General features: G+C 46.0%; 1 protein-coding gene across 1 annotated transcript in view; it reads right to left on the bottom strand.

Moving 5' to 3' along the window:
- Positions 1 to 7,347: 7,347 nt before the first annotated feature.
- SHC2 (SHC adaptor protein 2) overlaps positions 7,348 to 12,415 on the bottom strand; it is a 39,907-nt gene continuing 34,839 nt past the window's right edge. The window contains exons 12-13 of the mRNA XM_060275337.1: positions 10,749 to 10,886; positions 7,348 to 7,915 (exon numbers count right to left, since the gene is read on the bottom strand). Of these exons, the coding sequence (XP_060131320.1) occupies positions 10,758 to 10,886 (129 nt within the window). The 3' untranslated portion in view covers positions 7,348 to 7,915; positions 10,749 to 10,757. The remainder of the gene's footprint in view (positions 7,916 to 10,748; positions 10,887 to 12,415) is intronic.

Here is a 12,415-nt window from a genome sequence, read left to right as displayed (position 1 = left end):
AGAACTGTTCAGCAGTGGAATCTGCTGCCAAGGAGTGTGGTGGAGTCTCCTTCTTTGGAGGTCTTTAAGCAGAGGCTTGACAGGCATATGTCAAGAATGCTTTGATGGTGTTTCCTGCTTGGCAGGGGGTTGGACTGGATGGCCCTTGTGGTCTCTTCCAACTCTATGATTCTATGATTCTATGTGTTTGCCTTGCACATTTATTATGAACATTTATTCTATATTTCAGACCTTAGAATTCTTATAACATAGCCATGGATAGCCTCGCCCTCTGCAAGTTTGCCTGATCCTCTTTCAAAGCTGTCCAGACCATTGTTGCTCTTTTGCAAGGGAATCCCATAATTTTCAGTATGCACCATGTGAGCAAATCATGCCTTTTCTCTGTCTCCCAACATTCAGCTCCGACTCTGTTGGGTACTCAGATTATGAGAGAGGGTGGTTTTTTTTTTTTTTAAGGTGTCTCCCTTTCTGGGGCAAAGTCTTTTAACGGATAATCCAAATCACCAAACAATCTGCCTCACCAGATCCTAAGATAGCTTTATTTCCCTACAATTTTCCAGCTGCTCTGGATTTGTCTAATAAAGAGCTTATTGCTCACCTGTTGCGTGGCTGAGAAACTTGCTATATAGCCAGATGATGTAGAAAAAACCCCTGCTCCTTTTCCCTTGTGGGATATTCAGGAGCCCGCATAGAGTCCTTAAGTGGGTTCCCTGTTGGTTGGAGAAAATAACAGAGGCCAACCAGAGAATATTGAGAAGCAAAGCAGCTAGTACCGGTAAGCCTGATCTTTATTAAACTGTTGCAACAGGGTGCTCACTCACCACACGCAGGAGGGAGGAGGAACATTGGTGTGCAAGCTCGTATATAGACTTTTGAAATTGCCCACCAACACTCTCTTCCAACAACACAAGAGACGACTCTACACATGGATATCACAAAATGGGCAGCATCGAAATCAGATTGATTATATTCTCTGCAGCCAAAGATGGAGAAGCTCTATACACTCAGCAAAAACAAGACCTGGAGCTGACTGTAACTCAGATCATCAGCTTCTTATAGCAAAATTCCAGCTTAAACTGAAGAAAGTAGGAAAAACCACTGGGCCAGTAAGATACAATCTGAATCAAATCCCTTATGAATACACAGTGGAAGTGAGGAACAGGTTTAAGGATTTAGATTTGGTGGACAGAGTGCCTGAAGAACTATGGATGGAGGCTCGTAACATTATACAGGAGGCAGCAACGAAAACCATCCCAAGGAAAAGGAAATGCAAGAAAGCAAAATGGCTATCCAACGAGGCCTTACAAATAGCGGAGGAGAGGAGGCAAGCAAAATGCAAGGGAGATAGGGAAAGATACAGGAAACTGAATGCAGATTTCCAAAAAACAGCAAGAAGACAAGAGGGTCTTCTTAAATGAGCAATGCAAAGAAATAGAGGAAAACAATAGAATGGGGAAAACCAGAGATCTGTTCAAGAAAATTGGAGATATGAAAGGAACATTTCGTACAAAGATTACCATAATCAAGGACAAAAGTGGTAAGGACCTAACAGAAGCAGAAGACATCAAGAAGAGGTGGCAAGAATACACAGAGGAATTATACCAGATAGATATGGAGGTCTCGTACACCCCAGGTAGTGTGGTTGCTGACCTTGAGCCAGACATCTTGGAGAGTGAAGTCAAATGGGCCTTAGAAAGCACTGCTAATAACAAGGCCAGTGGAAGTGATGATATTCCAGCTGAACTATTTAAAATTTTAAAAGATGATGCTGTTAAGGTGCTACACCCAATATGCCAGCAAGTTTGGAAAACTCAGCAATGGCCAGAGGATTGGAGAAGATCAGTCTACATCCCAATTCCAAAGAAGGGCAGTGCCAAAGAATGCTCCAACTACCGCACAATTGCGCTCATTTCACACGCTAGCAAGGTTATGCTTAAAATTCTACAAGGCAGACTTAGGCAGTATGTGGACCGAGAACTCCCAGAAGTACAAGCTGGATTTCGAAAGGGCAGAGGAACCAGAGACCAAATAGCAAACATGCGCTGGATTATGGAGAAAGCTAGAGAGTTCCAGAAAAACGTCTACTTCTGCTTCATTGACTATGCAAAAGCCTTTGACTGTGTCGACCACAGCAAACTATGGCAAGTTCTTAAAGAAATGGGAGTGCCTGATCACCTCATCTGTCTCCTGAGAAATCTCTATGTGGGACAAGAAGCTACAGTTAGAACTGGATATGGAACAACTGATTGGTTCAAAATTGGGAAAGGAGTACGACAAGGTTGTATATTGTCTCCCTGCTTATTTAACTTATATGCAGAATTCATCATGCGAAAGGCTGGACTAGATGAATCCCAAAACGGAATTAAGATTGCCGGAAGAAATATCAACAACCTCAGATATGCAGATGACACAACCTTGATGGCAGAAAGCGAGGAGGAATTAAAGAACCTTTTAATGAGGGTGAAAGAGGAGAGTGCAAAATATGGTCTGAAGTTCAACATCAAAAAAACTAAGATCATGGCCACTGGTCCCATCACCTCCTGGCAAATAGAAGGTGAAGAAATGGAGGCAGTGAGAGATTTTACTTTCTTGGGCTCCTTGATCACTGCAGGTGGTGACAGCAGTCACGAAATTAAAAGACGCCTGCTTCTTGGGAGAAAAGCAATGACAAACCTAGACAGCATCTTAAAAAGCAGAGACATCACCTTGCCGACAAAGGTCCGTATAGTTAAAGCTATAGTTTTCCCAGTAGTGATGTATGGAAGTGAGAGCTGGACCATAAAGAAGGCTGATCGCCGAAGAATTGATGCTTTTGAATTATGGTGCTGGAGGAGACTCTTGAGAGTCCCATGGACTGCAAGAAGATCAAACCTATCTATTCTTAAGGAAATCAGCCCTGAGTGCTCCCTGGAAGGACAGATCGTGAAGCTGAGGCTCCAATACTTTGGCCACCTCATGAGAAGAGAAGAATCCTTGGAAAAGACCCTGATGTTGGGAAAGATTGAAGGCACTAGGAGAAGGGGACGACAGAGGACAAGATGGTTGGACAGTGTTCTCGAAGCTACGAGCATGAGTTTGACCAAACTGCGGGAGGCAGTGCAAGACAGGAGTGCCTGGCGTGCTATGGTCCATGGGGTCACGAAGAGTCGGACACGACTAAACGACTAAACAACAACAGCTCATGGTAAAGGTAAAGGTAAAGGGACCCCTGACCATTAGGTCCAGTCGTGACCGACTCTGGGGTTGCGCGCTCATCTAGCATTATTGGCCGAGGGAGCCGGCGTACAGCTTCCAGGTCATGTGGCCAGCATGACAAAGCCGCTTCTGGCAAACCAGAGCAGCACATGGAAACGCCGTTTACCTTCCCGCTGTAGCGGTTCCTATTTACTGTATCTACTTGCATTTTGACTTTCGAACTGCTAGGTTGGCTCATGACCACCCCCCAAAACATCATACATACATCACAGAAGGAGGCGGTCTGCAGCAGAAATCCTGTTTGCCAGAATACCTGACAATGGCCAGTGATTGCTTTACTTGGGCAGCCCAGCCATTCTTTTGTGATGGTAAATACTTTAATTCCTTAATCCAGGTCACAGGCTCACCCTATTCATACACAAAGATGCCCTAAAGGCAGGTAAGCAAAAGACAATGGAGAGGCTTTTCCACTTCCTTCCTCCTTGCAGAGAAACATTTGAGGTCCATTTGGGAGAGTCAAAATGGTTTCAGGATTGCTCTCCTGTACTATTTGCAGACAAGTGGTTTATATACTTACGTATGTGTTTGCCTTGTCAATTTATGAACATTTAATTTATATATTTGAGACCTTAAATTCTTATAACACTAGGTGCCAGGGGTCACAATGGTGTGGTTCTCACAGCTATGGGGCTCAGTTCTTAGGGATATGTTAACAAGGGAAATGCCAAACCGGACGAAGAAAAACAACATTCTATACGGACAAGGTCCAGCTTTATGAAATATGTGCTTTCTTCTTCTTCTTCTTCTTCTTCTTCTTCTTCTTCTTCTTCTTCTTCTTCTTCTTCTTCTTCTTCTTCTTCTTCTTCTCCTCCTCCTCCTCCTCCTCCTCCTCCTCCTCCTCCTCCTCCTCCTCCTCCTCCTCCTCCTCCGCTAGTTTTATTGCAATTACCTGGATGTCCTCAATAGCTCAATCAGTAGAGCACGAGGCTCCTAATCTCAGGGTCGTGGGTTCAAGTCCCTTGTTGAGCAAAGAATTCCTGTAGTGTAGGGGCTCGGACTACACGGCGCCTCATTGCCCCTTCCAGCTCTACAGTTCTATGATTCCTTGATTCAATATACATGTAGTAAAGGACCCCTGGACGGTTACATAGAATGGCGTCACCTCTACCAATGAAACGCAGCGCCGGGGTGAGGGATGACCCTGGCGCTGCAGAGTGGAACAGGGTCCTAGTGCCCCTGTGCCGCTCACTTCCCTCCCTGCTCTCGCAGTGCGGCTGGTGGAGGGAAAAGGGAGGCCGCCGCGAAGCTCTCCCACTTGCTGGGGCGCCCCTCAGTGCCCCCTGATCGCCCAGGCGCCGTGGTGCATTGCGCCACTAGAGTCAATGGGCGAGCCGGGCCTGCCTCCTCCTGGAGAGGTCTGCAGGGTGGCAACACAAGAACAGGGCCTTTTCTGCAGTGGCTCCCCGTTTTTGGAATGCTCTCCCCAGGCAAAAATGTTCCTTTTTAAACCAGGCCTTTGGTTGATCTTATTGACATCCCTTTTAGAATGTGGCTTTTTTGGTGGACGGTTATTGGGTTATTGCTTTTGGTTTGATTTTATATGTTGTGATCGTGTTGTGAATCACCCTGAGACTTCCAGGTATAGGGCGGTGTATAAGTTGAATTAATAATAATAATAATAATAATAATAATAATAATAATAATAACGGTACCCTACCGCTTGCCATCCTGCCCCCCCCTTCCCTCCCGTTGGCAGCCTCTGCTCTCTCCTCCAAGCAGAAGAGCAAAAGCGTAATAATAATAATAATAATAATAATAATAATAATAATAATAATAGGGAATTTATGTAAATTGAGGGGGTGGGATTCCATCAGCTCCCCAGAAAAGGCCGCAGGGGCGAGGGAAGAGAGGGAACGAGATTGCAGCAAATCAAATCAGAGAAGAAGCGAGAAAACTGCAATACTGAATTATTGCCTCCGGCGTTAAAAAGAAAATCTCTGGGTAGTTCGAAGGATTCGTGTTGACACACTTCTAAGCAAGATGTAGAAAAATGAGGAGAGGAACAATCTTGAAAAAGCACGCATAAACTTATCCCCACCACCATCTGCTTGTAGCTGGATTCCCTCTTTCCCAAACCAATTTGATCTTTGTTTTATTTCAGCAGAGACCTCTGCCAAGGCGGAAGGAGAGGAAAAAATCCTAGGCAATTAAAACCCTGCGAAGTGCGGAGGGTTGGGTGGGAAGGGAGCAGCAGTCAGAGGAGAGACAAACTCTCCAAGATCTGTGTCCACGGCAGATCTGGGAGCCAGGAGGAGGCTGCTACAGCAAAGTGCCCAGCGCCGTAATTGGCTGAAGGTTATTCCAAGGCTCCGACCGGCAAGGAGACCATCTCAGGCAGCCGTCAGAAGCCTCCACTCCAGAGGACGATGCAATTATCTTGGCAGAAGCCATCCAGCAGCGGCAGAACGATAAAAGAGAGATGTGGGCGTCTCAGAAAGCTACGAATGAGTCTCCCTTTGTGGCCAAGTGGCAAGGAATTCGCCGGCGTAGATGATCAATGCAGTAGCCGAATCTGGCTGGAATGCCTTATTAAAATGTCAGGCAGCATGGTGCAATGGTTAGAGTGCTAGATCAAGACCTGCTTTCTCCATGCAGATTGAAGGTGTAAATAGGTGAATAAACCATATTTCTGAAAGCTACGACAGTCTCTGCCGTGTCTCAATTCTCCAAAGGACCACAGGCCCTGGGTGAGTGCCTGGGACCCCCCCCCCGGGCTCTTGCCACTGCTCAGCAGAGGGGGGGGGGAGGCACCCAACTTTAGTAATACAGTGGTACCTTTGTTCTCAAACTTAATCTGTTCTGGAAGTCCATTCCAAAACCAAAGCGTTCCAAAACCAAGGCATGCTTTCCCATAGAAAGTAATGCAATACTGATGAATCCATTCCAGACTTTTAAAAACAACCCCTAAAACAGCAATGTAACGTGAGTTTTACTATCAAACGAGACCGTTGGTCCATAAAATGAAAGCAATAAACAATGTACTGCAGTCACATCAGTACCTGGACTGGGTTCCACAAAGTCACAAAAACAAAACAAAAAAACCTGCAAAAATGCAAAATAACTAGCAAAAACAAACAGACCTCAGCGTAACATTCGAAACAGAAGTGTAGCACTCAAATTGGAAGCGTAACACTCAAAACTGAGCGTGTTCGGCTTCCAAAAAAAAGTTCGCAAACTGGAACACTTACTTCCAGGTTTGCAGTGTTCGGGTTCCAAGTTGATTGAGTACCAAGGCGTTTGAGAACCAAGGTACCGCTGTACTCGAAAGAAGTTTTCTTCTCTTGAGAAAGGAGTTTCCATTTATCTGGCACATTCAGAAGATCGGGTGTTAATGTCTAAATGGTGTGTACATCAAAACATTTTTATTTTATTTTTTTTGAGCAGGAAAAACAACAGCCATCAAACAAACAAGGAAACAAAAAGACTTAAGAGCAACGTTAAACATTTCCGTGTTTAATTAGAAACATATTCAAAACAGCCCATGCTTTCTGGACATCAAATGCTCCCATGGATAACTGTGTGTGATAGAATAGGCTGTATTTATTCATATATGTGCTAACAGTTATGCAGACATTCTCCTGGGGAGGGAATGGGCAAAATGAGTTTCTTCTTTAAATAAATAAATAAAAATCTAGGCAGCAATGTGATAGATCAGAGAGAAGCAAGTGGGGCATGCCCAGAGAAGGCGGGTTTGTTTGTTTCTTGCAGTGGAAAAAGAGAAGCAACTTTGAAATGCTGCCCTGGCATCACAGCACCCCCTGGTGGCACAGGAGGGAATTTTCACCCACCATTACCCAAGCAGCCCGAGAGTTAATTTTTAGATACACACTTCTGGCCGTGGTAGTGGAGCCTTCCAAACTCCCACTAACTGAAAGGAGCCCCAATGTCAATAGGGGGGGGGGACCAGGCAGTGTCAGGCAAGCATCTCCAGATCATTTGCTCTGTTCTCCCCCCTCCGTTCCAGAGACTCAAAAAATGCAAAGCCCCAGAATTCAGAGACAGGAATGCTCTTTGCAGGAATGGAGGGTAGAGAACCACACAGTTGTTCCCCGACTGCCTCCATCCTGGGCTGTTTGGGAAGAATATCCCGTCACTGGATTTGAAACTGGATTGCCCTATATAGGTATATTTTAAAAGCCTGTTGTTGATTCCAAAGTCAGGCGGAGGTAGAGAGCCCCCAAAGCATCTTGGCTGCCTCTCCGTTCAATCGAGAATCTCCATTGTCATCTAGAAAGGGAGACCTAGCCTAGCTTCTCTCCTGCCTCCCTGCTCACTGCCCCCCCTATTTCTAATAAAAAAATAAAGAAAACCGAGAAACCTTCCAACTCTGAGCTGATTTGCTAGAAAGCTGGGCACAGGCCTCCCTGCAGTGTAGGCCTTCTAGACTGATTAAAAGCTTTCCACCCCACATCTGAAGTAGGAGAAGGAGATCGCCGACTTTAGAAAGAATTAAAAAGACTGGGAGAGACTAGTGATGGGCCAGAGAGAGTCAGGAAGGTGGTGATGAAGGTAGAATCCAGGGTTTCTGACTCCACTTCAGATCTCTCTCTCTCTCCTCCGCCAATAGATGGTTGCTTCTGCAAAGCTAGACGCAAGGATTCCAGGCTCGGATCTGGCTGGTAGGAAGGCTGGGACAGCTTCTGCAAAGAGGGCCAGATTCCTAATGGAAAAGACATTTCAGTAAGGAGGGACCGGGGGAGGGGGGTGGTTGTTAGTGGGTGGTTTTTTGCACTGCTCCAAATACAGGCATCTCTGCCTTCTTCCTCCCTCCCCCTTTTAAAAATACGATATTTTCCTTACAGGGTCATTAAGTATGAATGAATGAATGAATGGTGATTTGCGTCAGCCACCGGCCATAGCAATGAAACAACAATGCGAGATATACAAAGAATAGAAATAAAAAGTCAATTATATAAAATACATTTTAGGGTTTTGAATCAATAGTCAAATAGTGGATCTTATTCTGATTGCCCCAGAATGAATTAAGTATGAAAACACATGGCAATGACCATATTTCCCCATGTAAAACACCCCCCCGTGTATAAGACAACCCCTACTTTGGGGGGTTCCAAATTAAGAAAATGGGGTGGTTGCCCAGAGGTGTTGAGCTTTTGGGGGCGGTGCTGAAAATTGTTCACCCGCCTGGTCGACGAAGCCACCAATCGTCTGCCCGCTCGCCGACAGCAGCCATCAAATTGCAGCAGCAGCAGCAGCAGCAGCAGCCAATCAACAGGAGTCCTTGATGCAGCCACTAATCACCCGCCAAATTGCCACTGACAATCTCCTGCTCGCGGCTGCAAGCAATCGCCCGTCCCCCCTCAGCTATTATCCATGTATTAGAGACCCTATACCAGGAGTGGGGAAACCTCAGGCATGGAGAGGCGAATCTAGCCCTCCAAAGTTCTCTCTCTGGCCCTTGCAGTATTCCTGCTGCACGGATTATAGGAAAACAAGGAAGCTGTCATATACCGAGTCAAGCCATAAATCCATCCAGCCCAGATGAGCTTGCTTTTTGAAGCTTCAGGTGTCTGTCTTGCTGTGTATCTGTAACCTTTTGGCAGAAACGGATGAAATTTGTAGGCAAGGCAGCTCTCTTTGGAGAGCTGGTTTTTCAGACCAATATGGGCAGGTTTAGGAACATAGGAAGCTGAGTCAGACTGCGTCAGACCCTTGGGTCCACCTAGGATCAGTTTTGTCTACACTGGCTGGCAGCAGTGGCTCTCCAGGGTTTCATAGCCTCCAGCTAAATAAAAAAATTCCTTCAGTAGCACCTTAAAGACCAACTAAGTTTTTATTTTGGTATGAACACTTGAAACAGAAGAGCCAGACCCTATGTATATACAGAGGATGGGGGTGGGAATGGGTGATGGGCTGGTAGGAGTGGTAAACTCTAACATTGTGTATGCCATCAAATGCTAACAGTGCCCTTCAGCTCTCTATATTGGACCAACAGGCCAAACCCTACGCCAATGGATAAATGGACATAAATCTGACATCAGGAACCACAAGACAGAGAAACCAGCAGGAGAACACTTCAATCTCCCAGGACATTCTATACAAGATCTCAAAGCAGCTGTTTTATTACAGAAAGATTTCAGAAACAGACTGGAAAGAGAGGTTTCTGAATTGGAACTCATTACCAAGCTTAAAACCATGGAACCACCTGGGATGAACAAAGACATTGGATTCTTATCTCATTATGCATGATCAAGCTTTCTTTAGCGCCTCAGCCCTTGCTTTTTCCTCCGCAGGACCAATTGCAGTCATCAGCAGTCGTTAACAGCCATCAACAGGTTTACCACTCCTACCAGCCCATCACCCATTCCCACCCACCCCCACCCCACCCTCTGTATATACATAAGGGTCTGGCTCTGCTGTTTCAAGTGTATCTGACGAAGTGTGCATGCACACGAAAGCTCATACCAAAATAAAAACTTAGTTGGTCTTTAAAGTGCTACTGAAGGAATTTTTTTTTATTTCGCTTCGACTCAGACCAACACGGCTACCTACCTGTAAATAGCCTCCAGCTGTAAGCCAAGGATCAAACCTGGGACCATCCACATGCATGCAAGCAACGCAGCTGTTCTGCCACCAAGTTACACCCCCTTCCTCCTGTTCCCTTTAAAAAGTTTCTTCTCAAACAGGTCACACAAGTTCTGGGAGCACCTCAAAAAAAAAAAAACCCTGCAGGACCTATTGGGGCCTCCTTTGCAGATGGAGTCTCATTTCAAATTTGCTGAGGGGGGGGGGGGATTTAGGGAGGGGAGGTTGTGCTTTCCCCACCCCCACCTAGCAAGGCTCCATCAGCTGCTGACGGGTAACCTGACAAGCCGTCCTTCAGAGGGAGACGTTGCCAAGAAGATGGAGGAGTGGGAAATGGGGAAGGGGGTGGTTTTCGGGCCGTGGCGTGAAATCCTTGGAAAAGAACGGGCAGTGGCCCAAAAATAAAAACGAAAATAAGAAAGATATCATCGAGTAGGCAGAACCTGAGGGCAAGGCAGTCAGAAATGTGTAACTGAATCCTCAAAAGATGGAGAGCATTATGCATGGTGGAGCAGTCCCGATCCTTTCAGAGCTGCCTTGGGGGACCGGCCTCTATCCCCCAAATATACACAAACAAACAAAAAGATGAACCGGGCTGCGGGGTGTTTGGAGACAGCAAATCTGAGCTCCTTGGAGAGAGAGAAAATACTTCACAAATAAATATGAGGCGGTGTCAGGATTCCAAGGAGGGTGTGAAGCGAGGCCAGTGAGAGATGTAGCCTGGGGAGAGTTCTGAAAGGTGCTGAGGGCCAGAGGTTCCCCATATCTCCCTTGCCTTAGGGTTATACGTAAGCCTCTTCCATATGGAGTTGCACGACCTTGTTTAACTTTAGCATTATTTGAAGTCGTAGCTGCTCATGGCACATCCCCCCATCTTGTGGCAGTCAGTTCCACAAGCCACCGATCATGCCACTAGAGCAGAGGGAGGGCTGCAGTGGCAGGGTACTCACCCGCCCACGTCACTGTTTCCACCTTACCGCCTGCCGCAGGTGGAGCTCGCTTTCGGCGGCGACAATGGGCTGTTCGTTCTGCAGGTGGTAGTTTATCAGGTGGCTGATGCTCTCGAACAAGGCATCCTTTGTCCTCACCTGAAGGAAACAGGTGGGGAAAGCAGGAGGCTTAATCTTAGCCCATGGGAGAAACAGAGCGCAAGCACATAGATCTTGCAAGCATGGGTAGAATCAGGCTTGAGGCTCCACCCCCTGCTCATTTAGCCACATCCAACATAGTCCCCTCCCACCTGTGGCCACGCCCTTCCTTAAAGGAACAGGTCACTAGTTTGGTCCTCTCCATTATGTATCCAAACATTTCGAAAGTTTATGTGAGCTTTAATCTGATTTTAGTCTTTTAAAATAAGTTTTGAATTCCTGTTGTTAATTCTTCTTATTGGTAATCTTATTGTTTTATCCTCCCTGCCCCCTCCCCCGGCAGATGTTATTAAAGTTTGAAAGGTTAATATCTTTTTTTAGTAAACCACCTTTGTGTATAGATTTTAAGAAAGAAATAAAGAAAGTCCTACTCGGAGCAGACCATGGAAATTAATGAATCTAAGTCCGCTGTGTTCATTCGCTTCAGTGGGTCTACTCTGTGTAAGAACAACACTGCATGCATCCCTATATTTACAGATCTTTAATCTGAGAGCAAATGAAGCTCTATTTTAAGCACCGGAATTTGATCATGTTACAAAATTCTGCTTTCTGGATGGGCACTGGTGTCATGGTGAATTTGAAAAAATGCTTTAGGGCTGTGTATATGTCCAGTATTATTTAAACAGCATGGTCGTGTTCTTATTGTGAACTGCCCTGGGATATATTTATATAAAAGGCGGTACAGTCGTAGCTCGGGTTGCGAACACCTCGGGTTACGAACAACCCGGGTTACGAACTTCGCAAACCCGGAAGTATTTTCACCGCGCACATTTGCGCATGTGCAAAGCGCGATAATAGCAAAAATAGCGCTTTGCGCATGCGTAAAACCGTGGTTCAGGCCCTTTTCAGGTTATGAACTTTTCAGGTTATGAACTGCGACCCGGAACGGATCGTGTTTGTAACCCGAGGTACCACTGTATACAAATGACTTAAATAAAATACAGTGGAACCTCGGTTTATGAACACCTCGGTGTGAGCAACAGCAATGGCTAGCACACAGTCTGTGTGTAAATAGTGAGTTTTATTCCAAATAGTCAAAACAAAGGCAAGTAACCACAAGAAAGACTGCAACTTCCTGCTCAAGACCACTAGTTAATCAGATGATGACTCATCTAGCTCTCTAGCGTGAGTCCACCTCCTTTTATTCCTACGCTCGAACAACGCCCTCTGCCTCTCTCTCTGTAATTGCCATTTCCTCTTATCCTGTAACCCTCCCCTCCTACGTTCCTGTAACTTTAAAGAACTAGGACCAGACTCGGACAAACTCTCTTCTGAGGTTTGAGTTATTTCTGCCATTTGCTCACCCCTCCCAGCCAGTTCCTTTATCAAAGCAAGCCTCCCTTCCAGTTCCGGGCTATCAGCCAAGTCCGACAGCTGAGCCTCATTAGTTATCGGCTCTAACCTAACATCATCCCCCCCTCTAGGGGCCTCCTCTCCTTCCTCCCGCCTCCGCACTTCCTTACTTGGGG

This window comes from Zootoca vivipara, chromosome 6, assembly GCF_963506605.1.
Source record: "Zootoca vivipara chromosome 6, rZooViv1.1, whole genome shotgun sequence".
Classification (NCBI taxonomy): domain Eukaryota; kingdom Metazoa; phylum Chordata; class Lepidosauria; order Squamata; family Lacertidae; genus Zootoca; species Zootoca vivipara.
Note: the sequence above shows the minus strand (reverse complement) of the source record. Positions and strands in the feature narration are given on the sequence as shown.